Source organism: Eretmochelys imbricata, chromosome 10 (genome assembly GCF_965152235.1).
Source record: "Eretmochelys imbricata isolate rEreImb1 chromosome 10, rEreImb1.hap1, whole genome shotgun sequence".
In the NCBI taxonomy this organism is placed as follows: Eukaryota; Metazoa; Chordata; order Testudines; family Cheloniidae; genus Eretmochelys; species Eretmochelys imbricata.
This window is the reverse complement of record NC_135581.1, coordinates 3,101,479-3,127,518: the sequence shown is the minus strand read 5'-3', so window position 1 is coordinate 3,127,518 and position 26,040 is coordinate 3,101,479. Positions and strand designations below refer to the sequence as shown.

The window sequence follows — 26,040 nt, the reverse complement described above, 5'->3', positions numbered from 1 at the left end:
GCCGTGTCAGTGCATGGTGGGGCTGGGGGTGGGGTGGGGATGACTATCCTTCAAACCACTAAACCTGGTGAAGGAATCTGCCAGGTTTCTCCTATGCTCCCCAACAAATTTCACATATTGGCTTCAGCCTGACACTGCTCCTGAGTTAGCCGGAGAGTCACTGGACAGTGATGAAAGGTAGTTCCTCCCGCGACAGCTGAGCATTTTTCCTCTGCAGTCAGAGTTGCTGCTGCCAGTCTTGAGGGAGCAAGCTTGGTCTTAGACACACACTGCTATCCAAGGGATCACCATACTGCTGTTAGTTTCCTGTGCTGGCCCTTTAGAATGACCTGCATTCAAAGCCTGTGCTGTGTATATGACTAAATGAACACACCAGTGCATATGTTGCTGAATATGTAATTTTGTACCTCTTATTTAATGTAACTCTGCTGTGTTCAGAATAATTTATCCTGTGTAACTTGTGGTGAGAATGTCAGAGTCATCAGAACATATGGGGCAAACTCTAGTGTTTCACCAGAGCAACTCCATTGACTTCAGTGCAGCGGAGAGGAGAGCTTGGCCCACAATGTATAGGTGACTGAAGCTATGTCTACACTGCACTGTGGCCTATGGGAAGGTGGGTGCGGGGAGCATGTGTAATTACAGAGTTCACCAAAGCGCTACGCTCTAACTGCCCTGTGTGGCTGCTGCTGGTGTGAACTAAAAGGTGCATTAACATAGTCCTCTTTCAAACAGGAGTGCAGTAACATGAACTAGATACATTTTAGTTCATGCCAGCAGCGTGCACTTGGGCCAGTTAGAGCACAGCACTGTGGTGCTACAGTTCACGCGCCCATCATCTGTACTTTGGTGCAGTGTAGACAAGCCCTAAGTCATTTCCTAAGCCCAGGGCAGGCTTGGTCAGTATTTTGTTGGAATGCTGCCAAGGAACACCTAGCCTCAGGAAATACTATTGGGATTCCATGAATGGCACTGTTCCCTTTCCCTCACTATTGAAACCATTCCAGAGCCAAGTGTTAGGGGCTTGGTGCTGCTGAAAGTGCTGTCTTTTGGATGAGAAGGAAAACTGGAATCCTGGCTACTTAATAATGAATAATAATAAATAATAATAATTAATACCTATTTCTTACATAGCACTTTGCATCAGTAGATCCCAATGCACTTTACAGTCTTTATTGGATTTATTCTCTCAGCACCCCGGTCAGGGAGGGCAGTGCTATTATCACAGATTGGGAACTGAGGCACAAAGAGGCTAAGTGACTTGTCCAAGGTCACACAGAAAGTTAGTGGCAGAGCAGGGAATTGAACCTGGGACACCTAGGCTGATGCACCAACCACTGGACAATCCTTCCTCGCAAAAAAAAAAAAAGTATCTGGTTTTTAGGTCTGGTGCCTTGCCAAATGCCTACTTGGGTAATTCCATTTTGTAGCCCTAAATTTCCTCTCTAGGTTCTGTTGGATACAGTTTTCTTTATTTCCTGTCTCAGACGGTTGTGCAGTATTGCAGTGCACTGCTAAACAGCTGCTGTGTTCCACTCCAGAGGTGGCTGTACTTCAGTGGTAGGAACAGTACAGCGTGACTGTGGCAAAGTAATTTGACCTCTTTGTGCCTCAGTGTACCCAAATATAACATTTGAGTAATATTGCACTCAGAGAGGGTGTTGCGAGGGCTAAGTACATTCATGTCTGTAAAGTGCTTTGAGATTCTCAGCAGAAGGTTCTATAGAAAAAGAAAGTATATGATTTTGTGTATATTTGCTATTCTTAAAAAGAATCCTTCACTTTAGAAATTATGACTCATGAGAGGACGTAAACCATATCCAAAAGAGCAGAGAAAGGTCTAAAAGTCTCTTTTTGTACTGATTAAATGTCAGGACTATTGAAACAATAGACGCTCCATGATAGTTTATTCTGTTTATATGGGGTTCAGCACATTTGAGAATGGCAAGGTTAATGATAAGCTGTGGTTCAGCCAGGGTATCTTCTTCTGACGAGCTAAAGTACCCTCTTCACCACGTTGCTTTTCAGTGGCTGTAGTGTTTTTGTAAATTTAGTCTGTTAGGTCTGTTTTATTTTGAGACAAAGCTGCACATATGCTCCCTCACACATTCCTTTTAATATTGGTCTTGGTGGGTTTCCACTCATAATTCACACTCTACGCTACCTCGCTGATCTGGCCTTATCAGAGTCCTTCCTACTGATAAGAACAGGATGCAGAGTCCAGGATGCCCGGGCAATCGAAGCTGCAGGTATACAGGGATCAGAGACACAAAGATTGAACCAGTTCTTGAGGTCTGTTCAGGCAAGACTTGCATTGAAGCTAATGGGAGTTTTGCCTGAGTATATGTAAAAGTGGAACAGTTAATAAAATGAGGGCAGAAGGTTTTGAGGATTGTCAGGTATAGCTATAAGGCTATGCACGTTAGGTTTTTTTTCTAGGTTTGTTTTAAAGGCTAGAGACCCTTTGGCCTTGATAGTTTGATAGTTTGTTTCTTCTCCAAGGGAAGAAATTCCTTGAAGTTACAGGGATAGGTGTTCGCAAAAAGAAAAGGAGTACTTCTTTTTGCGGATACAGACTAACACAGCTGCTACTCTGAAACCAGGGATAGGTGTTGGTGGACTTGAGTCCTTCTTGTCTTTTCACAGCAGACTTGGCTGCAATCATTCCCAGCTCTTTAAATCACTTCTCCTCTTCATGCTGGAGTTCAGATTCCCCCAGAGGTATTATGGCTGAAACTGGATTCAGGTGCCTAAACCTGATGCTAAGATTCTGTGTTGCCTCCTGTTCTTTATCCATTTAATAATCTCTTTCCTTTGTGCCCATGTGCTGCAGATTCTGAGTCTGCTGACTCCCCAAACCCCTCCTCAGCCCTCACCTCCCTGCAGTGGGTGGCAGAGATACTTCCTTCTAGCATCAAGATCCAAGGAAGGACCTTCAATCAGCAGCTGGAACGTCTGTTGACACCACCCGAGCGCTACATCATCTGCAAATCACTAGAAAGCTTCTTCCAGCATCGGTAACTTGTTAAATGCTGTACTCCTTTAGTTGGTTGTGTTGGTGTCCCTGATTAGAATCTGCTTCTTGGATCAAAGCACTGAGTCTTGGTATTGATGGCAGATGACAGAACAAGGAGAAATGGTCTCAAGTTGCAGTGGGGGAGGTCTAGGTTGGATATTAGGAAAAACTATTTCACTAGCAAGGGGGTGAAGCACTGGAATGGGTTACCTAGGGAGGTGGTGGAATCTCCTTCCTTAGAGGTTTTTAAGGCCCCGCTTGACAAAGCCCTGGCTGGGATGATTTAGTTGGGCTTGGTCCTGCTTTGAGCAGAGGGTTGGACTAGATGATCTCCTGAGGTCTCTTCCAACCCTAATCCTCTATGATTCTATGATTGGAACAGACATCAGCTTTATTGACCATATCAGCATTACCTAGATACCTGCACTGTACTGATTATGGGGATTAAGGACTTGATCCTGTAAGATGCTGAGCACCCTCAATGCCCACTGACTTCACTTAGAGTTGAAGTCACTCAGCACTTTGCAGGATCAAGCCCAAAACTTTGTTCTTTCCCGTTATGCCTGGTCCCAGAGTAAACCTGGGATGGATTTGTTGAGTTGTTATAAGGCTTTGAAGGGATCTTTCCAGAACAGTGTAAAGGATTCAACTGAGATTTCCTTACTTTCTTGGCTATGTTCCCCAACTATCTGCGGGGCCCTGTATCACAGTGACTGTTGCTCTGGATGAGGAGATGTGGCCATTGCTCCCCTACTGAGATACTCAGGGCTGCTGTTTAAGGGTGCTGGAAGGCAACATGAGGTGCAGTTTCTCTTCTCCCACAAGTGATGAGCATCCACTAGGGTACCGATCTGTATTCCATACCTACCCTGTACATATCCATCAGAGAAAGCATTGAGGTAACAGGGTGGAAAGCCCCATCTGGCCAGATGCCCAATCCACTGAGGGGTCAGGGAATCATCCAAACTTATTACCTTTTGAGATTCACCCCTAATTCACCCATTCACCCTTATTCCAACATAAAAATTACCTTGTTCTTTTCATGCAGCTAGGGGTCTCTGGCTGCCTGGACAGACCCTGAGCCAACAGCATGTCCTGTTCTGACAGTCAGCCCCTTTTGTTTAGTTTTCATTGCATTTTATTCCTCTCTTATTGCTCCTTTCAGCATTTTGGCAAATGTGTTCCCTTGGCCTTAGCACAAGAATGCCTCCCGCTGGCAAACTTTTCTTCCTGTAATTGAACACATCCTCTTTGCCCTGCTGCAGGCCTTGAAACTGATCTTATGGAGGCATTGAGAGCTTCAATAACGCACTTGTTTTCTACCCTTGACCCTTACCCTTTTTCAGACAATGCTGATAAAGCCATCATCAGGCCTGACATTTGGATATTAGGAGTGATAATGTCCCCAGAAGGGCTGCTCAGGACCATCTTTCTTAGAGCCCTGGCATTCACTGGGAAAAGCAGCCTGGCTCCCCTCTCCCTTCCACTAGATATTAGTTACTATGGCAAGTTTACAGGTGTAAATGCCAGTGGTCAGATCCAGAGCTCCTACCCGGAGTTAGTCAGGCAAACTCCTGCTGACTTCACTGGGATCTTTGCCTGAGTAAGGACTGAGTAGAAATGGAGTAGGGAGCGGATTGGCCCATTGATTTCACTAGGAGTTCCAAGGGAAGCTTCAGAATTTAGCTCCATGGAAGATGAGGGACTGTCTGTGGTGGTATAAGATACTAAATAAAAATGCACCAATAACAAGTACTGTTCATAGCACTTCTCCTTCATTTCTTCTTCACCTTCAGGCCGCAATGCTGCACACACTAAAATCAATGGGAGCATTACCATCACCATCAGTTTTCACAGTTTTTCAATCCAGGTTTTCTCACCCCCCCCCTCCCCCACACACAAACTCACTCTCCTGCTGGTAATAGCTCATCCAAACTGACCACTCTCCTTACAGTGTGTATGATAATCAAGGTGGGCCATTTCCAGCATAAATCCAAGTTTAACCAGAACGTCTGGGGGGGGAAGGGGTAGGCTACCTATTTCCCCTTGTTTTTTCCTACCCCCATCCCCTCAGACGTTCTGGTTAAACTTGGATTTATGCTGGAAATGGCCCACCTTCATTATCATGCACATTGTAAGGAGAGTGGTCACTTTGGATAAGCTGTTACCAGCAGGAGAGTGAGTTTGTGTGTGTGGTTTTTGGAGGGGGGATGGGGGGGGTGAGAAAACCTGGATTTGTGCTGGAAATGGCCCAACTTGATTATCATACACATTGTAAGGAGAGTGATCACTTTAGATAAGCTACTACCAACAGGAGAGTGGGTTTGTGTGTGTGTGTGTGTGTGTGTTGGGGGGGAGGCGGGGGGGGGGGGAGAAAACCTGGATTTGTGCTGGAAATGGCCCAACTTGATTATCATACACATTGTAAGGAGAGTGATCACTTTAGATAAGCTATTACCAGCAGGAGAGTGGGGTGGAGGGAGGTATTGTTTCATGGTCTCTGTGTATATAATGTCTTCTGCAGTTTCCACAGTATGCATCCGATGAAGTAAGCTGTAGCTCACGAAAGCTTATGCTCAAATAAATTGGTTAGTCTCTAAGGTGCCACAAGTCCTCCTTTTCTTTTTACATTTCCCAGAATTCTCTTGCTTTAAAGAGACAAGTACCGGTGCCATGCCAAATGGGCTGGCAGTGCCTGCTTATAAAGGGCCCAGTACAATTACACAGACAAATAAGAGACAAGCCCCTGGCTACAGGAGCTAAAATCTAAAACCTAAAATATAGGACAGAAAGTGATGAAACAAAAAGGGAGTTTTCATGGGAAGGAATACTGCAGCAAAAGTAGGTGATCATTGTCTTGCCTTCTCTTTTCACCTGTGCAGGAACATCGATACTCTTATAGTGGATGTGTACCCTGTGCTGGACACACCAGTCAAGCAGATCATTTGGCAGTTTATCTACCAGCTATTGACATATGAAGAGCAGGAGCACTGTCAGCAAAAGATTGCCAGGTTCCTTGGTTACAAGTTGGTGGCAGGTGAGAGGAAAGCTCCTGTACTCTGACATGTGCACGTGGTGTCTCTTGATGTCCCTGGGGATCAGGACTTGTTGCATGTTATCACATTGTCAAGAGCTGCCTAAGATTAGTGGAGATTAGGTTAAATATCTTGTGTTGTGCTAGGGCTAGAAAAAAGTGGTGAATTCTCATTAGAAAGGGTGGCTTGCCATCCTTTCTTGAATGGGACAGAGCTCTGGGGCCTGATTCTCCCCTGCCTTGCACCTTGTATAGTCACTCACACCTGTGAAGACTGGGTGTAAAATTCTACCTGATCAGAATGGCAGTGTTGTACATCCGCTTTGCACAGGTGTAAATGACTATCCATGGTATAAGACAGTGCAGAATCAGGACCCTCAGTTTCTAGCCCTGATCATTCATGAGATATTGATCTTTAAACTTGGGAGTAGTCCGGGACTGAAGGCTGCTCTCCCTGCACCTTGGACCAGTGTAACTTTGGAAGAAAACTTCACATTTTGGAGGAAAAAAAGAAAAATATTTTTGTGGTAGGTTGTCTTAAAAAATGGTGGCTCTTTGAAGGCTGCTCAGAAGCGTAGCATGATAGAAGTCCCAGGAGTAGATGGATGGTTTAGTGGGCAGAATGCATCTGAGACAGTCAGAGGTAAATAATGGATGCAGTTTCTTCCCTGACATCACCAACATGTGGCATAAAGAAATGTCTACAATTAGGGTTCAGTTAAAATTAAGGACCATCAAAAGATAACACAAAGAAAGTGAGAAACATGCTTGATTCCAGCCTCTGCCTAGGAGGCTCCTGCCTAGGAGGTTTTGTTCTGTCCCAGAGATTTAGGGTGGCATTAGCAAATCACATTGCATCCTGCAGTGAAGGAGTCTGCACCTACCTTTTCTTCCTTGTCACTAGCTGTCGTTGCTGTGGCAACATACAAACCAACTGTGGTGTGCTGTGGATTATGGGCTTCACAATCAGACAGCAAAAAGGCAGAGGGTAAATTTGAATGAAAGGTTTTAATCTTTGTATCTAGATTTGTTAATTACTTTGACATTCCTGTGTTTTAAACCGTTTACATTTTGCTGATAAGTTTATTTTAAACCCATCATGGCTAAAACTGCAGGAAAGAGTTTTCAGTCTGAAGAAGGGGAGGACTTGTTGAGGCACCCTTTTTCTTTCTTTCTTTCTTTTTTATTTTTTACACACCATCTGTTTACGAAGGAAAAGTCATTTGTGTAGGAGCAACCAGCTCTTGCAGTGTGGGCACACATGTTCTGAATTGTGCATGGAAAAATGCTTGTGTATTTGCTCACCTAATTTGCACGTACAATTAACATGACTGTGTTCGTGCATTCAGAATAAGTGGGCAAACATGCATATTGTTACATGAGCATTCCAAGCAGTGAGGCCCTGACATTCAAAATGAAGACTTTAAATGATATTATTAACGTCAGAATAATGTCAGGAGACAGATCAGAAGTCTTGATTTCAGTTGCCTGTTTTCACTTAGTTTAACACTGGTAGAGAATGGGTCATGCTTTCCTATTCTATGAATGCAGTTTTCAAACATAGGCATTTAAGTTGCGCAAGTAAAATGTGCTACAAACATGTAATTGAGCCCACTATACATGTATGTGTTCTTTTTCATGCACAGATATGTATTTTACAGGTGATGCTATTTGAAAGTTAGCCCTTTCCCCGTGTATATGGTTAGATTAGATATGTATCTACTTCAGGTCATTTGATGTGAGCTTGGGTTACTGAATGGATTAATAATATTGTTTGGCACATACACATCACTTTTCATCTTCAAAGCACTTTACAGATAGTAATTTAAGAATGCCCTACATGGAGTCAGCATTACTGGCCCTATTCTACAGATGAGGGAGGTGAAGCATAGGGTGTTGAAGTGACTTACCCAAGGCCACACAGTTTCAGAGGCAGAATTGAAACCAGGACTTCCTGGTATTCAGACCTTACAATTAGGAATCGATGGATGTGCTCCCTTCTATAAAAGGTCAGTCTGTGCTCATGTGACTTTCCATGTACTCTAGTACAGTGTGTGCATACCCATGTTTGGGAACATGAAGGCCAGACCGCCCCAGATTTAGGGTAGCTCTTCATCTGATCTAGTTCCAAACCAAATGGTCGTCTTCACTGTAGTAATGTTTCATGGATGTTTGTCTGAGTGCCTACCTGCCAGGCACTGAACACCATAACCTCTAGGTTCTGGTATAATGCTAAGATTATTTTACCCAACACCAGCATCAACACTGTGGTTTTGGAGATTTCTTCTTATAGCTTGCGCTGCAGTATAGACTGCTTTGCATGCCAGGAGCCCATCCTTAGAGGGCGGAGAAAGAGAAGGTTGACTCTTTCCCTCTGGAGTCATTCCTGATGAGCCATATATGCTGGGATCCTGTCCCCATGTGGGGGTGGGATTTCAGGCTCACAGAACTTTGTGGTCAACAGCAGCTGCAAATATGAATGTCCCTGGGGTTGTCCCTCTGTAATTAATAAGAAGATGGTAGGTGAGGAGCACTGGGAGCCAGTGCATCTTGCAAAGACAGACCGTAACTTATAAAGGCTCTTTACAGCTGCAGCAGAGCCAGAGGCAGAGGAACGGCACCGGACTTCAGTTCGAGGGGCTTCAGTGTGTCGGGGAGGCATTCGAACGCGAGTCCCTGAGGAAGGGGGGACAGGAGGTAGGTAATTCATTTCTCTGTTAAGATTCCCTTTGGAGAGCTCTTGTGGCTGTTTCCCATTTATCCTGGGCCCAGAGGACACAGACCCAAGATGCAGGATTTCTAGCTGTTGTTCCAGCTCAGTCCTTGATTTGACACTGATCTAAATAGCAGCACTAGGTACAATCTAGCAGAGAGTCAGGCTCACAGTCCGTGGCAGCAAATCCACTTTTGTTCAGACAAGGAACAAAGTGTTTAACATCAGAAAGTCCTAATGGAAAAGCTGCCTGGGTGGAGGCTGTAAGTTGTTTGTTCAGGGTCCCTAACGTTGTTCAGAGGGGCAGCCAGGGAGAATTACAGTGGGCCGCCAGGCCAGTGGATTAGCAATAATCATCTAAACAGCCCCTGCACTGAGGCTCTTCCAGGGATAAGCCTTTCTGCAGCATTAAAGGATGAGGCTCACTTCTGTCTGTCTGGATCCGTAGTTCTTTCTGGATCTCATCATTGCTTGTCCAGACCTCCCAAGGCTCACACCTAAAATGGTGTTTGGAAAGTCCCCAGGATTACAAACCTGAAGGAGGTCCTGGCTTGTTAACCTGTCCAGCCACTCTCAGTGCATGCATTGCACTGGGGGATTGATATAGCCTTCCTTCTGTCCTCAGCAAACACCTCATTCCTCCTCCCATGATAAGGCAGAGCCTCCTTACCTTCCTTCAGGGCCTCCTTCCAGCATCCTGAAACCCCTGCAGCTCTCCCTAGGAGAGCATCACACTGCTGCTGGCTCCATCCTTCTACCTCAGTTCTCTGCCAGATCCCGCTTGATAGTTTGGATATGCAGTCACAGCCAGTTCACCTCCCTTTAGCAGCTGGCACCCAGTGCAGAATAGAATTCTAACTGTGGCGCTTTCTCACTCATTGGTTTCTCAGCACCATGCGACTCACCATAACCAGCCATGTTCCTCTGACGTAACAGCCTCAGGTGCCTCTAACCTGGAGGATAATGGGGCTTTTAAAAATGGGAACCTAAGTCCTCATGTGAACTTGTCACCATTAACAGGGACTGTAGTGTTACTGAGCTGTCAAAGGAGGATGCTGTCAGAGCCGCCAGTTAGAAGAACTTTCTACTGGGAGAATCCAGTAACCTGCTGCTGAGGGGGATTTCTTGTGACTGACATTAACGCATGGAATGCAAGACAACTGCATTAGCCAGAGGGAAGCCTCACATTCCAGACAGATATTTGGCATCTGTTAGGTTAGGAATATTGTCCTCAGCTGCCCTTTTGAAAAAACAAAGCAGGAGGAAAGCGTGACCTGTTGTCCTAATAATATTTGAATGAACTAGTCCCAAACTGAAAGGAGAGTGTTGGGAATAGACAATACCCAGCAGATTTCCAGCTGTCTTTATTGCACAAACCACATGTTTAAAAAGGTTTTCGAGGTCAAGGTGACAAAGAATCTAAACTGGAAGATAGTATCAGCCTGTCTGCTATTTACTGCTAGTGAGGAGTGGCAAAAGTGCCAGAGATTCAGATGAACACCCAAAAACAGGGGCTTCTTTGAATGTAACCCAAGCTACCCGCACCTGCTGGATTTGCAGGGTGCCTGGTGAATTTCTGCCTGTTGAGCTGCAAATCCTAAATTCCTTCTCTAGATTTTACTCAGGCCTTGCTCAGGTGTTTTACCTGTTGATTTCAGCGGGTCAAAGCCTAAAGGCCTTACTCAGCATTTACTCAGGCAAGCTTCATTGAAGGCAGTGGGCACTTCGCCTGAGGACTGAGTGAGGACCCCAGGATTCCAGTCCCCAAGAAGGGGAGCAAAGGTGGCATTATGCATAAACTATAGTGACCCTGTAGGGGCCATCCGGCTGGCCCAGGATCATTGGAATACAAGGTGTTCCAGCCATGTCCCCTCCTGCCCCAACACACACCTGGAGTGCTGGCTCTACTCCATCTGGGTGTCCTTTTATAGCACAAGGGCATGAGATGGGATGGGGATCTGTCCCTCGGCTGTATTTTAACCCCTCCATGTCCAGCAGGAAGTAAGAAGCCCCTGGAACTCATCTGACCATGAGCAATAATGCTGCAGGGTGGGACGGTCTGACAGTGTTTGAACTCAGTTAGAGTTTTTTGTTAAACTGATTTGCTCAGCTTTAAGTTGCAGCCCATCTCTCCCTTATGGCCGCTCTGGTTCTTTGGCTTGAGGTTAATGGTTTGATTGGCCGCCGTGGCCACTTCTCCTGAGAGCAGGCTCAGACTCCCAGTTCTATTTAGAAACGCGGGTGAGTGACTGCCAGGGAGGAAATGCTTTTTAATCCCCATCTTCTTCCAAATGTTAAAGAGCCTATGGAGAGATTTACATTCCTTTCAGCCCAGATATTTTTATCTCCAAATCTAGGGCCAAATTCAGCCCTGGTATAAGCAGGCACATCTCCAGAGAAAGCCATGGTGTGCCACCCACTCACACCAGGTCTGACTTTGACCCATTTGCTCTGAATGGACAAAGTCCAGCTATTAATGGCAACTTCAGAAAAAACACTCTGACACATTTGGCACAGAGGAAAATGAGTTTAGGAATATGCCTGCTAGCCTGTTGCTAGTGGAGTGGCTGTCCTAGGAAAGCTGTTCTATCTGCATAGTCCCCCTTGTAACCCTGTGAGTCCCAGCGCTTACCTCGTCTCACCCTCACTGTTTGTGCTCCTGCTTTTATTCTGGTGACAGCTCAGAATCTGTGGCATGTGCTTTTCATTTGCAGTGATTCTGGATTCATCTGTTATCCAGCACATGACAACTAGGGTGAAGTGTCTTAATGAAACAATATCCAGGGATTTATTAAAAAAGGAGAAAACCTTTGGTGTTGCAGTAACAAGATACCTTGACAGCACCATGATGGATACATTAGAAATACCTAATGACAAACTGGGTAATGTTCCTTCCTCCCAACATTGTACTAGAGACCGTGCAACTGGTGCTGAAAATTTGTGCAATACCAGTAAAGTGCATCATGGATTATAGTGTAATAATAATGCTAAGCACCTTTTAAACAGTGAGAAATTACATGAACCCTCACACCAACCCACCAGCAAGGTAGGCAGGTGAACACTAATATCCTCATTTTATGAACACAGAGAGGCAAAGTGTCTTGCCCCCAAGCATAGGTCTAGCTGTTGAAATGCAGTTAGCACTCTGGTGTTCCTTGCTGCCAGGCTTGTATTCCAATCACTAGACCACAGCTAATTCCTTGTGTGATGTCTGGTGTCTCCATGCTAAGTGTCATAATTAAAATATTTTTGCACATTTGCCTGTTCTACACAAATATTTTCCCTAGTGAGCGACCCTGTCCTACAGTGTAGATGCCAATTTAAATGAAGCTTTTAACAAATTACCCACAGTGCAGCAGGAAATATGTCATTTTCTTCATCATTCATTCAGGGTTTGGGGACTGTACAGTCCATAAAGTCTGAACTATCCTTGTTCCGCATCCAAAGATTCCGCTGAAGGGAGTGAGATATTTGGGTCCACAGGGAAGATGAGATCAGGCCCTTAGTCTAATGTGAGTGGATGTTCCCTTTTCTCTGAGTAGTGAGAGGTGGGCAGGTGCAGCAGTGAAATCAAAGGATGCTCATACAGGGGACATCACTGGCAGTTCTTTCCTTTCCCAGCAGGTCACAGTGACACTGGGGAAGTATCAAGTCGACTGACGCCTGGAGAGAGGCAAGCGGGTGACGGCACATCCCTTCCAGAGACTCCCAACCCCAAAATGGTTTGAACCTTGGCTATCTATGTGTGCAGCTGTTTGGGTGGGTTTTCTGTGAGGAAGGTGGTGGCTGGGAGAGAGGAGCTTTCCTGGGCAGCGTCTTGCTCAATGAATATGTAACATTTTGACTTCACAGGACAGCAGAACAGTTTGACTTTATTTTAGGTTCACATCAGAAGGTAGATAAACAAGGGAAGGGTGCTAAGGGAGCTGCATGCAAATGTTTCATCTTGGTATCTGCTTCCCATGCCAGACACAATCCCTTCAGCATCTCATCAGAGTGGCTCTCTAAACAAATTACCCTGGCAGTCAGTTGCTTTAACAGTACGGGCATCTTTCAAAGCCTTGGTACAATCTAATCAGGGAGCGTGAACTGTGTGAGATTCAGAAAAGAGGGAATCATCTTCCTTTAGTGCCAAATGCTCCTTAAAAAAGGGTGATTTTTTAATGCAATCAATAATAGAGAGTAATTGGGATCAGGGATGGGACACAGAGCCTTCCTCCTTTACGTCACTCGTTTTCAGACACTTCCAGAGTTGGACATTTATGGTTGTTTTTCCCCTTTTGCTTTCAGATGTCGGCTGTCTATGCAGAGTTAGAAAATCGCCTGATCAGCAGCTTTGCAGGAAAGATGGCTAATGCCACCACACACAGAGATTCACCCCCTGTCCCAGACCAGGCAAATGCTGCAGGTAGAGGCTTTCTTTCTCCTGGTTTTGGGATGGAGGCAGTTCATTTGCTCTAGCTGGTATGATGACCTGCAACATGCAGGGTCCTGCACTTAGGATGGAAGAATCCAATGCACTGCTACAGACTAGGGACCGAATGGCTAGGCAGCAGTTGTGCGGAAAAGGACCTATGGGTGACAGTGGACGAGAAGCTGGATATGAGTCAGCAGTGTGCCCTTGTTGCCAAGAAGGCCAATGGCATTTTGGGATGTATAAGTAGGGGCATAGCGAGCAGATCGAGGGACGTGATCGTTCCCCTCTATTCGACATTGGTGAGGCCTCATCTGGAGTACTATGTCCAGTTTTGGGCCCCACACTACAAGAAAGATGTGGATAAATTGGAGAGAGTCCAGCGAAGGGCAACAAAAATGATTAGGGGTCTGGAACACATGAGTTATGAGGAGAGGCTGAGGGAGCTGGGATTGTTTAGCCTGCAGAAGAGAAGAATGAGGGGGGATTTGATAGCTGCTTTCAACTACCTGAAAGGGGGTTCCAAAGAGGATGGCTCTAGACTGTTCTCAATGGTAGCAGATGACAGAACGAGGAGTAATGGTCTCAAGTTGCAGTGGGGGAGGTTTAGATTGGATATTAGGAAAAACTTTTTCACTAGGAGGGTGGTGAAACACTGGAATGCGTTACCTAGGGAGGTGGTAGAATCTTCTTCCTTAGAGGTTTTTAAGGTCAGGCTTGACAAAGCCCTGGCTGGGATGATTTAACTGGGAATTGGTCCTGCTTCGAGCAGGGGGTTGGACTAGATGACCTTCAGGGGTCCCTTCCAACCCTGATATTCTATGATTCTATGATTCTATGGTTTGGTGCTAGTTATGAAGTCCCAGGATTGTGTTACATTTCTCTTTGCACCTGGGATCAAGTCACTTGAGGTCTCATGACAAATTACTGCATGGGCTCCAGGAGGGTGAAGTCAACACAGGTTTATTGCAGGCAGTCATCCTCTTTTGGGGAGAAAGTGGGTGAAGGGCCTGTTGATTCCCCGGTCATACTCTGACCTTAAGCAGGGCTTGGGCAGGACAACAAACACAATCTCCCAGGTCCAAAAGAAAAACACGTTAGTTGTGTGAAGTGTAACCGTCCCTACCTACCCCCAGGGAGACTCTCTCCAGAGACCGCTAGATGCTAGATCCTGGCCCCAGCCACACTTCCTTTCAGGTAGTCTATAAACATCCCCTGGCTGCATCCACTCCTTCTTTCAAGGAGCTAGCGTAAGACGTCCCCTCTCTCTGCTGGTCAGCCACTACTGAGCTGGGCTTTCCGCCTTTTAACCTTCCCTCCAGGCTTGACAGCTCTCGCAGGTGTATTGGGGCAGGGCTTATGGAACCCAGAACCCTAATTAACCCCTTCTTGGTCAGTGTGGGGTCTGTGCACCACATCACCGCAACTTTTTATACGAAGGAAGGCAATGGTGCAGCCTATGAGTCTAAGGGGGCCCACAGAGTTCTAGAATGTGACCTTCCTCTTCAGTGGGGAGGATTGGGGAGTTGCCGTGCTCTGGTTTGATCCAAGAAGTTTCTGCTCAGATCAGGATAGATGACAGATACTGGCAACTATCATCTCTCCAGTCTGCACCTTTATATCAAGGTTGCTGTATTGTACACAGACATTGGAGCTCCAAACAGTTTGCTCTAGTGACCCGTGGCTGGGTGAAGTCTAGGCATCCGTGTTAGACCACAGGAAATGTTCATAGCCCTGCTTTTAAACGAGATGTAGGCTTGGAGGAGTCTACTCTGCAGCACTGTTTGTTTCCTGCAGGTGTTCGAAAGTCGGGGATGACGATCTCCTGGCAGAGTGATCCTTTGCCCTCCCAGCAGTGCTATTACCACCCACACAGCAGCATCCCCTCCCCCAGCAGCACAGAGTCCAACCCCTACGTCAGCCTAGACAGCAGCCCTGCCCCTTCACCCAAGCACATGGACTACACGCTCAGCCCACTGTCTCGACGGAAGAAACTCTTCACCTTCTCCAGGCCCCCACGCAGCCGGGACACAGATCGCTTCCTGGACGCCTTGAGTGAGGAGCTGGGACACAGGGTCACCATCGTGGATGACTTCCTCACACCTGAGAATGACTACGAGGAGGTGAGCAAGGGGAGCTGGACAGGGCTGCACTCAGGGCTCTCCTGGGCTCCCTCAGGTTGGGTTCCCTGTTTGGATGAGGTACAGTCGCATCAGACTCAGATAGCAGGAGGGAGAAGCTTGGTGGCTATATCTCGGGGAGGCTCCTGCAGAAGTAGCTGGATGGGGACAATGAAGGAGACTTCTGAGCTGTACAGCAACACTGCGATCCTAGGGCCGAGAGCTCTCCCAGGGCCTGACTGCACTGTAGAGGTAACTTCAAGTTATCTACACTTACATTACTGCTCTCCAGTCAGCCTAGCTTGAGTGAGAGTGGCCCCACTGAGGCTGCTGAATGCACACGGGCGCTGCACTCCTCCCGTGAGGCACTAAGATCATGCTTCTTTGCACGGCAGGAAGATGTGAATTCTTTCCCAGTGAATTGTGTCCTAGGTGCTAGCCTGTGTCCACACTACAGAGTGGTCATGTTAATGGCTGATGAGTTGTGCTAACTCGAGCTATAGCCTGTACCCTTGTGGGCTTTTGTGCCCAGTGGCTGGGAGTAGAAGCTTTTCTCATGGTGTAGTTATATTCTCTTTTTCCTAAATCAGATGAGTTTCCATGACGACCAGGGCAGCTATGTCACCAATGATATGAGCAGTGCCAGCGAGTACATCAGCAGCAGCGATGAAGGGAGCTCTCTGACCTACTCCACCCTATCCGATCACATCCCCCCTCCCCCACTCAGTCCGCCCCCGCCCCCACCGCAGTTCCATGATCCAAGACCAGTCACTTTGAGCGCAGAGGCCACCAGAAATATCTCCTCCCCACTCTCCAAAACCCTAGGGAGTCACTCACACCCAGTTCCTCCCCCTCCTCCTCCCCCACCTCCCCCACCAGTGCCATGTGCACCCCCCCTGCTGCAGCGGGGCCTCATACATCGCAGGAGTGAGTCCAGCCACATGAGCGTCAAAAGACTGCGGTGGGAGCAAGTGGAGAACTCGGAAGGCACCATCTGGGGGCAGGTACAGTATGGAACCCAGCAACTGGAATGACAGCACTCAGGCTCAGGATGACATTGGATCCATTAGTCATACTGACGTCTACATCAGCAAAGTTAACAATCCAAGTAATCAAATCTCAGGCTCCAAGGCATACACTATAGGGGTCAGGAAAGAAGATTTCCTCATATGCAGCAGCATTTCCAGTTGGCCAGGTGCATTCTGTGGGGGTGTTCTTCCCTTCCCCTGGAATATCAGGGGTTGGCCACTCCTTAGGCAAGAAACTGAAACAGGTGGACTCACTTATCTATCCCAAGGTGTCAGTTCTTATTCTGCTGTATTATGTGGTGCCTCTCACTTAATTTCATCCTTGCTTTGTTTGGATCAGAACCCAAAGGACCACATAAGGGTCAGGTGTGATTATTAGTGGAAAACGTATCAAATAAGATCTGCCCCAGCTGCAAGCTGCGGAATATTCCTTTATATCCATATGGCTTGGTCAGTGTGGGCAGGAGCTGTCATCAATCACCAGCCGGAGGAAATTGCATTTTTATCGACAGGGGTGGGCTAAAAGTTGTGAACATGCTGGAAAGCAGAAGAATGCCAGCCAGGTTGCCAGCCAGCACAGGGATGGGTGCATTACAACTGGAGAGATGAATGAGAGGCTAGAACCAGAAGTGTTCATTAGACAGTGTTGTAGACTATGATTCGCCGCCTAGTGGTGACACGGAACTCAGCTGTTTATCTCAGGTAAAATGATAGGATTTGACTTGATTGAGGTGAATGTTAGTTGCTGTGAATTGATTTGGAAAAAGCTGAGCCCTGTGAGATTTAAATTCCAAGCCGTGTACTTTCTTCTCTAAACAGCGTTAGAAAACTTAGAAATGAACAGCGGGGCAGTCTCTCATGCGGGTCTCTAATTCACCAAGTGATTTTAGTCTGTGAATTAACTTGGAGTACTCTGCCTGTAAATTTGATTCTCACTCCCCTTTTGGGGGGCCTGGGAATGAAGTATTTCTGCTCAGTGATTTTTTTGAATGCAAAAGGCCCTTGAGGTTTGTGTAATTCCCATCGTATGCATTAGTGAAGTAATATCTGCCCAAGAAACATGCTGAAAAGTTATTATTTTTTTAAATTTAAATGTCATACAGCCTGCTAAATTAACTCCAGTGGGACTGTCTTCTGAACAGAGAATGATCCTGTGGGATGTAGTCAGACTCCGATATTAAAAAATACCTCTGCTCCAGGACATTGTTAGAGAGAAATTCATGACCACATAGACTCCAGTGTCTGCAATGGCTCTGTAGTGGGCAAACCCCAGTTATAAGGAAAATGCCACAAAAATGCACCTGTCTCTACATATTCTGGGGCTGCATAGTTTAGGGCTTTTGGGGTGGGAACGCAGCGCAGAATGGGGATGTGCAGCATGGAGATCTCCTCCTGGGTCAGGGTCTTATTGACTATATTCCTCCTCCTGCAGCTTGGAGAAGACTCAGATTATGACAAACTGAGTGATATGGTCAAATACCTCGACCTGGAGCTTCATTTTGGAACTCAAAAGCCTGCAAGTAAGTAAACCACTTATGAACAGCCATGCTGCCACTAGAACCTAGAGCTGATGCAGAACAGACATAGGGAACACTTTCTGGTGGAAGAACTAAGTAATCAGTAATATAATGTCTATTTCCAGGGACACTGTCAACACAGAAGTAATATATAATGGTCTACCAATAATTCTTCCACACGATACTAAATAACAACTCAGATTATTAAAGTGGAGATTATTTTAAAATCTCCCTTAATATTCTTCAGTGATGCTGTTTGTTTATTTTCAACCAAAATCGGGCTGTGAAACTCAAATGGATAGTTTCACTTTCTATGTTCAGTTTCACTACTTGTTCTCATGCAGCTGTATCTCGGCTCCCCACACTACATGGGAAAGCTGACATGCAAAAACTTCTTTTCCTTATCATTAAGAGCCTGGTTTTCAAATACCAGCAGCTTGAACCTGCACCAAAAACACATGCATAACTTTGTATCTAAATAGTGTACACAGTTACTACAGTTCTCTGCATATTAGGATATTGGCACATGCAAATGGCCAATCGGGCATCTAATTGGCGAACTGCATGCACAAATACTTGATTTGTGCTCACAGTACTGGTATCTGAGTTTGCAAATTATGTGCAGAATTACAGCTTTGGGCATCTGCCTTGCTGAGAACCAGGCCCTGAAAAAGTCATGAAAGCATAATAAGATTTGGGAACCCCCTTCTCCTTTTATATGTTTCAACTGTAAAATATTTTTTACACAAATCTAAATGTTGGCCCTAAGCCTAGTGGACAGAGTCTCATTAAATCATGGCTTTGCTGTAGACACAGCGTATATGCCCCACTGAGGTTAGCTGGCACCCCAGTTATGTGACACAGGTCAAGTCTGTGGGTGCAGATCACACACTGAGGGTCAGAAGCTAACGGCACTGAATGGACTAGAAAGAACTCCAGGTGGAGCTCTAAGCATGGACTCGGGAGTCCTGGTCTGTCTTCCTAGCAGAGCAACCTTTAATGAATGAAAATCAGTTCCATAGCTGAAAAAGAGTGTGTATGTGTGTGGGGGAAGGTCAGGTCTGTCTCTTGGGGGACATGGGGGTGTGATAACCCGTCTGTCTCCGGGGGGAAGGTGGATGGGTGGCTTCCGATTGCTCTCCTGGGTGTGGGAGGAAGTAATGACTAAGCATTAGAAAGGCAGAGTCTGTGACTCACTTGAATTGAGAAGAATAAAACCTGAGTGGGATTTCTGTGGTCAGATAATAAATCTGATAGTGGTTTTGGAGGGTCATTCGGGGGTGCTAGTCTGGGAGGCTTTTTGGCAGGGTGAGGTGGTACTAACTCACCCAGGTAACAGAGTAGCAGCCGTGTTAGGCTGTATTCGCAAAGAGAAAAGGAGTACTTGTGGCACCTTAGAGACTAACAAATTTATTTGAGCATAAGCTTTCGTGAGCTACAGCTCACTTCATCGGGTGCATTCAGTGGAAAATGCATCCAATGAAGTGAGCTGTAGCTCACGAAAGCTTATGCTCAAATAAATTTGTTAGTCTCTAAGGTGCCACAAGTACTCCTCTTCTTGTCACCCAGGTAAGTTTCTGGAGCAATCTGGGATTTTTCTGTGTATCTCACCTCTTGTTTTACCTTTTTCAGCTCAGCATGAGTCTTCCATTGAGGAGATCTTTGAATTACAGAATTCAAGGATTCCCGGAGCCATTCCTGTGCCCAAAGCATCATGTCTCCTCACTTTCATTCATTATCTCACTGTTTTCAGCCCAGTTTCCTCTGTGCTGGAGTCAGCTGAGCCCGTCCTTACATCGGATTAAATCTTTCAGTTTCTCTTCCAGAGCCAACTCTATTGCCTGAATCCTTTAAAAAGAAAGATGTGGTTGAAATTTTGTCTCACAAAAAGGCCTACAACACATGTAAGTAAATGTCAGAGTGGAAGCAAAACCCTAAACAGGTCCTGAGATGGAACGGCAGTACCTGGCAGTATAGAGAACTGGAAAGGTAAAAAGAGAGCAAAGATAAATAGGTACATCCCAGCTAGCCTGGGTGCAGTGGTCAGTACAGGACAATAGAGGCCACTGCAATACAGTGCCTTTTGTAGGCTAGCAGAGAGAGTCAGCCCTAAGCTAACGAAAGGAAGGCTTGAAGGAGAACTATAAAGATGGGATGTGACTCATGGGCTTGGAGTGGGGTGGATAGAGCTCCGGATAATGGGGCAGCCCCAGGAAAGAGCCTTTTCTTCCCACATTGTGGAGAGTGGTGGGCAGGGAGGAGATGCAAGGCAGAGGACACTGCAGAACATGGCCAGAAGCACCTGAGGGCAGCACACTCTGCTGATCTTTACAACTGCTCCAGTAAGGATCAGTGTGCATTGCCCCAGCACCTGTCTCTGGATGAAGCACCAGCAGGCACATAGATGGGGGTGAGGTCCTGACGGTGATCCCAGACAACTTGGCCACTCCCCCTGGAATCCAAGGAATGCAAGTGGACACGTTAGCCTGGTCCTGCTGCCTAGCATTCAGTAGAGTGACAGGTCACCATTCTGCCAGGCTCCTGCATGGGAATGCCGTGAGGTGCAGAGGAGAAAGAGGCTTCATGTGTCCTCCACCCCCTGTGCACTGCATAGAACAAGGCAGAATGTTACCGTTAGGTATTTGACTTTATCATGCACCTGAATCCCATTAATCCTAGGGGAGCTCCATGGAGAGACTAGACCCTGACATGCTTCTGCTCTGTCACCCAGGCTAATGCCCTGCATTGCTTCCACTCGGATATATGTAAATGAGCCATATTCCAAACACACTTTGGATAAAGGGGGCTGGGAAAGGGAATGGAGTCTTCTACCTCTGGATTGCATCTTCCAATCCAGCCCAGCTGGGTAGTGACTGAAAGTTCTTACCATCTGATGGTGGTTTGGTGGCTCGGGTGAAAAGATATAACTGTCCCGGCCCAATTCCTGTTGGACAGGTGTCTACATCACAAAAACAGCTCCTCAGGTGGCCCTCTTGCCAACAGTCTCAGCAGAGAGGCCAAGAGGCTGTCCTCCTGCCCCTATGGAGCTTCTCTTTGGGGTGTCCACCCGGCAGCTTTTCCCTAACACTAAAACTCATATAGACTGTAACCAGCCTTTGGAGTCTGCTTCCTCCCTGTGCCCCAGCTGATGCCCTTCCTCCTCCTCCTCCCCAGCCATCCTGATAGCCCACCTCAAGCTCTCACACATCGAGCTGCGCCAGATTCTCATGACAATGGAGAGCGACCGCCTGGAGTCCTCTCACATCAAGCAGCTCCTGCTGTATGCGCCCGATGCGGAGGAGGTCCAGCAGTACCAGAACTATCAGGACAATCCCAGCAAGCTGAGTGAGCCAGACCAGTTTGTCCTGCAGGTAGCTGCCATGTGGTTGGGCATGGGGGAGGCATGGGTACTGCAGGGTCATTGGGATGGTCCTGCTGTAACTCCAGCCAGTGTAAATGGAAGCAGTTCAGCCAGCTATAGGAGAATAATTGCGCGTTGTGTCATAGACTAACCTGCATCAAATCAAACAGCTACAGATGTTATCAGGTATAAATTGTGTAGCACCAACAGTGTGCTGGGCCTTTTACACTCATGGGTGGAGACAAGGTCTCTGCACAATAGAGCCTACAGCCTAAACCCACATTATGCAGACCCGGGGAGGGAGGCGGAGCACCTGGGAGTCCACGTGGTTGAGCAGGGAGGATTAGCTTACATCTCAGCACCTCTGGGATTATTAACTAGACTTGGTTTTATTTGTGGATTTTTCTCAGGTCTAATTTGCCAGTGTTTTTTTGAGATAAGACTCAGGGCTCATAGGCCTCTTGGCAGGAGGGTGTTTAAAAAAACTGGTTTAATGAGGGGAGGGTGGAAGTGAGTCAGGGAGGAAGTTTCAGAATCCAGGGTTGCATTTCCTCTAGTGTAATGGTTAGTAGGTTTCACAGAGCTGGCTCCTTTTTTAAAGGAAATAATCCAATGTTCTGACCAGTTTTCAACTTTACAGCCCAGGAACACAATGCAGAGAGGAAAGGATTATCAGAATTCTGTGATCTGCTTGTTAGTATTGGATCACAGCACTATTGGGGTGGGGGGCTGGTGTGTGTTCAGTGGAATAGCCAGATCTGCTCTTGAGTTTTGGTTTAGCTGATGACATATAAGTATGTGGCCAGGCCTTGTGAACTGCCCTGCATTCAGGTACCAAAGTAAAGCATATCGACCTCTGGGTCTGCCATTTGCGTCTCCCAAATCTCCCTTGCCATGTGGTTACCACTCTATAAATGGATGGGAATTGTGACAAATCAGTGTTACCAAACAGCTGAGCTTGAGCTTTGATTGTGCAATTTTTGCCCAGCTGTGAGTTTCTTCCTAGTGACAAGAAAAGGAGTACTTGTGGCACCTTAGAGACTAACCAATTTATTTGAGCATAAGCTTTCGTGAGCTACAGCTCAAGCTTATGCTCATATAAATTGGTTAGTCTCTAAGGTGCCACAAGTACTCCTTTTCTTTTTGCGAATACACAGTAACACGGCTGTTACTCTGATTCCTAGTGACAGACTCTCTGGTGGATACTGGCATTAAACCTAGTCTGTGGCAGTGAGTTGAAAGCGATTGCTGATAAAAACATCAGTAGCTACCCACAGTTGCCACCCAGTGATACCTGAGAGAGGGCAGGCAAGCGCTGCTTCACAGTAGAGGGAAATTCTGCATTAAGGGGAACACTGCATGTTAAGTGGGAGGGGAGGAAGTTAATCAACAGTGACCCCAGTAATTTGTTGCTCCCTTTTTTCTCAGATGTTATCAGTACCAGAATATAAAACCCGGCTACGCAGCCTTTACTGTAAGACCACCCTGCAGGAGAAGGCAGAGGAGATCAAAGCCAGCTATGAGTGTATTTGCAAGGCATCCCTGGAGCTGAAAAGCAGCAAGAAACTGGCTAAGATCTTAGAGGTCAGAGAACAAACCTCATTACCAGTAATAGCCACTGGGAGGCATCCAGGGTCCGCCACCCAGCGAAGCGCACACAGTGTGCCAGCCTGTTGAGGGCTCCCTCTAGCCCATCAGCATCCTTGGATCAGTGGTGGTGTTGCATTAGCCTGCTGGGGCATCACGATTCTCAGGAGAAACTGAAAGACAGATGGAAACAGTACACTCTCTAAGGCCTTCCCCTTGCCACAGTAGGTAAGGCAGCGGTGGTAGCTACTGAGCTCTGCAGGAGTTCCTCTAAGGTAGGACCACCTTCATGTTTTTTAAGGCCCACTCTGCCAGAAGAGGGACATTCTATTCTGCTCTGATTCCCAGAGCGGGGAGCTGCCAGTGGGTTGTTTCCTTCTCCCATGGTCTCACTGCTGAGGAGATAGGTCTGACCCATGAGTTGCAGAGCTTGCACGGACCGTGAAAGAGCAAAGCCCCAAGCAGCAGCAGACTTAGTTTTGCTAGTATTAATGCTGGCCCTTCTAGAAGGAGAAATGCAGAGGAGTTATGGGGAGCAGGTCAATTTCTTTTTAAGCTTCATTGAACTCATGCAATTATTTCTTTTCACTCTTTTTCTCCATTCTGTGCCCTGGAGATGGAAGGCCACATATTGCATCCATGTGTAGGGGCCTCATGGGTTCTACAGCAGCATTTTGGGCTCCAGACGGTCCCAACGCTGCCCTCCTCTGGAATGCATGAATGGTGTAAGGATGGGGAGAGTGTTAATGCATATGCTGATCCAGTCCAGGTTATTGGTTTATTCCATCAAGGACCAACCCTGGGCTCGGGGTAGAATTGACAGCTGGCTGCATGTTAACACTGCAGCAGAATGGTTGGCTGTATGTGGGCTTACAGAGCCTAAGAGATTCTCCTTTAGCTCAAGTGGCTAGAGCCTGGGCTTCTGGAGCAGGAGGATGTGAGCTGTACCTAGCAGTCGCTATGAACATCTGAGGGGCTGTGGTGTGCAGCACAGTGACAATTGTGAAGTCCTAGCTAGCCAAAAAATTTTTGCCATATGGAAAAAATCCTTCTTTCCTTGCTGTCCAGCTTGGTCCTGGACTGCAGCAGCCTATCCCTGCCTTCCTGACTGATCCACTGAGTGTGGGGCTTGTAGATTTGCCCCTTGCTATCAGTTTCATGCTTTAGAAGAAACTAGTAAAACAAACAGAACACAATGTGACAAAGGACATTTCCAAATGAATGTTTAATCGTCTTAATGACCTTTTTGCAGCAACCCAGATCACACCTAGTTAGCAGTCTGGAGCCAGTAGCTGGTTACAGATTAACTTGTATATATGAGAAATTCACATAGCTCCAGCGGTGGTCTCCAGCTCTCATGACAAGGGGATCCCCCACTTTCCTTTAGCTCCTCCGTCTTCTTGTCATGACAGGTCTTGGGGCCTCTCCTTGAATCATCTTCCAGTGATTGTGACTGGCCTTTTCTAATGAAAGGCATTGAGAGCACTTTATTGAAGGCTCAGCCCTGGGGGTCCTAGTCTATTTCCAAAACTGCACAGCCCCACTGTGAAGGGTCAGAGGGACAGAAAGGAAGGGAAAGGATGGCTCTGTGGAGTGAATTCTTTACATGTGACCCTTTCACTAAAGACCTCCATGTGCGGCAAAGAGCATGGGCACTTTGCTATTGAATCAACAGGAGAGCTCCCGATACAACAGGCTTACAGATCCCAGGGCAGGGCCTACATACTCAAAACGTAAGCACATTGATCCTGAAAGGGAGACTGCTGCAGAATATAAAGGAGATTCTGTTTACTACCTCGAGTTGCAAGTCAAAGTAAATCTATCACGCACACATGCCTGCACAAAGTTAGGGGTCAAATACAGCATACAAATCATCATTAACTATCATGCAAGAAGCTGCCTCATGGCCAGTGCGATGCGATGGATCAGGACATTAGTTCCCATTTGAATTTAAGGCAGGATTGCAGATCCTTCAGGACAATCCTCTGTCTGTAACTCCCACTGTGCTCTCTGACTGCACAAGCCCCCTCCAAGTCAGTAACCAAACGTGTAAATAACAGACCCCCAAATGACTTTGAAAGTCTCCGGAGTTCCTGTATATTCACATGGGAACTGCATTCTTTGCCTTGGTCTCTAGACCATCAGACTGGAGCACCTGCTGGGAACTGCAGTGGCAGCTTTTGCTGAGAGAGACACTGTTTGCTCTAAAAGGCCTAATAAAGCAGCAATGGGTATTCCCACCAACTGCATGGAGAATTCATTTTTAATAAACATGATAACGTGCTTGAAGCAGCCACTGTAGTTCGTGGTATGTTCCAGTTTCCATTCTACCTCCCTACCTTCCTCCCTTCCCAGTTACTCAGAACTTTCTCTCCCTGTTGTTTTTTAGGCTACCATTTTCCATGCTTTGTTTCAGCCCACTGCTGACACAGCCTCGGAATTAGTTCAGCTGAGTTATGTATGTGGGTGGAAAAATGACCCTTTTGCCGTATGTCCTGATTCATAGAATCAGAGAAATATCTGGCTGGAAGTGACCTTGAGAGATCATCTAGTCCATTCCTGCTGCGCTGAGGCAGGACTAAACTATCCCTGACAGGTGTTTGTCTAGCCTGTTCTTAAAAACCTCCAATGACAGGGATTCCACAACCTCCCTAGGCACCCTGTTCTAGTGCTTAACTATCCTTAGGGTTAGAAAGTTTTTCCTAATATCCAGCCTGGCATGGAGAACAACTGATCACCATCTTCTGTATCATCATCTTTTACATACCTGAAGACCGTTCGATTGAAATAATTGCACAGTCATTACTCAGAGATAGCTAATGCTGAAGATGGCCAACGTGGTATGTTTTGTAGCCCTCATTAGGGAAGAAAAAGAACTGGAGTTGGAAGAGTTTCCAGAGCTGACTGAGAGCATTGATGGTGCTGAGCCTGCTATGTTGTGCATCCTATACTTGTCTTCGAAAGGAGTGGCACACATTCCTCGCAGCACCTCCTGCCAGACAGAGCCAGGGAAATAGAGAGCTCTGGCCACACCCCACCTTACTGACCAATCCCCATGGGGCTGGGATGCTGCTAGCCTGTTGGTAGCCCTGGGGCCTAGAGTTCAAGGGAGTGCTCTGCCTGGACTGTGCCTGGCTCCTGTGCAGGTGAGCCAGGGTGAAGAAGAGACTGACTGTGCATTCACAAAAGAGCAGGCAGAATTTTGCCCTGAACATTTATTCGTCCATCTAATGCATTGTAATGAATCACT

General features: G+C 46.6%; 1 protein-coding gene across 1 annotated transcript in view; it reads left to right on the top strand.

Annotated features, from left to right (window-relative positions):
• Positions 1–26,040, top strand: part of GRID2IP (Grid2 interacting protein) — an 84,912-nt gene that overhangs the window by 51,140 nt on the left and 7,732 nt on the right. The window contains exons 7-17 of the mRNA XM_077829362.1: positions 2,834–3,017; positions 5,899–6,053; positions 8,640–8,747; positions 12,385–12,485; positions 13,054–13,171; positions 14,975–15,300; positions 15,888–16,301; positions 17,758–17,845; positions 19,669–19,746; positions 21,017–21,213; positions 22,632–22,787. Of these exons, the coding sequence (XP_077685488.1) occupies positions 2,834–3,017; positions 5,899–6,053; positions 8,640–8,747; positions 12,385–12,485; positions 13,054–13,171; positions 14,975–15,300; positions 15,888–16,301; positions 17,758–17,845; positions 19,669–19,746; positions 21,017–21,213; positions 22,632–22,787 (1,925 nt within the window). The remainder of the gene's footprint in view (positions 1–2,833; positions 3,018–5,898; positions 6,054–8,639; positions 8,748–12,384; positions 12,486–13,053; positions 13,172–14,974; positions 15,301–15,887; positions 16,302–17,757; positions 17,846–19,668; positions 19,747–21,016; positions 21,214–22,631; positions 22,788–26,040) is intronic.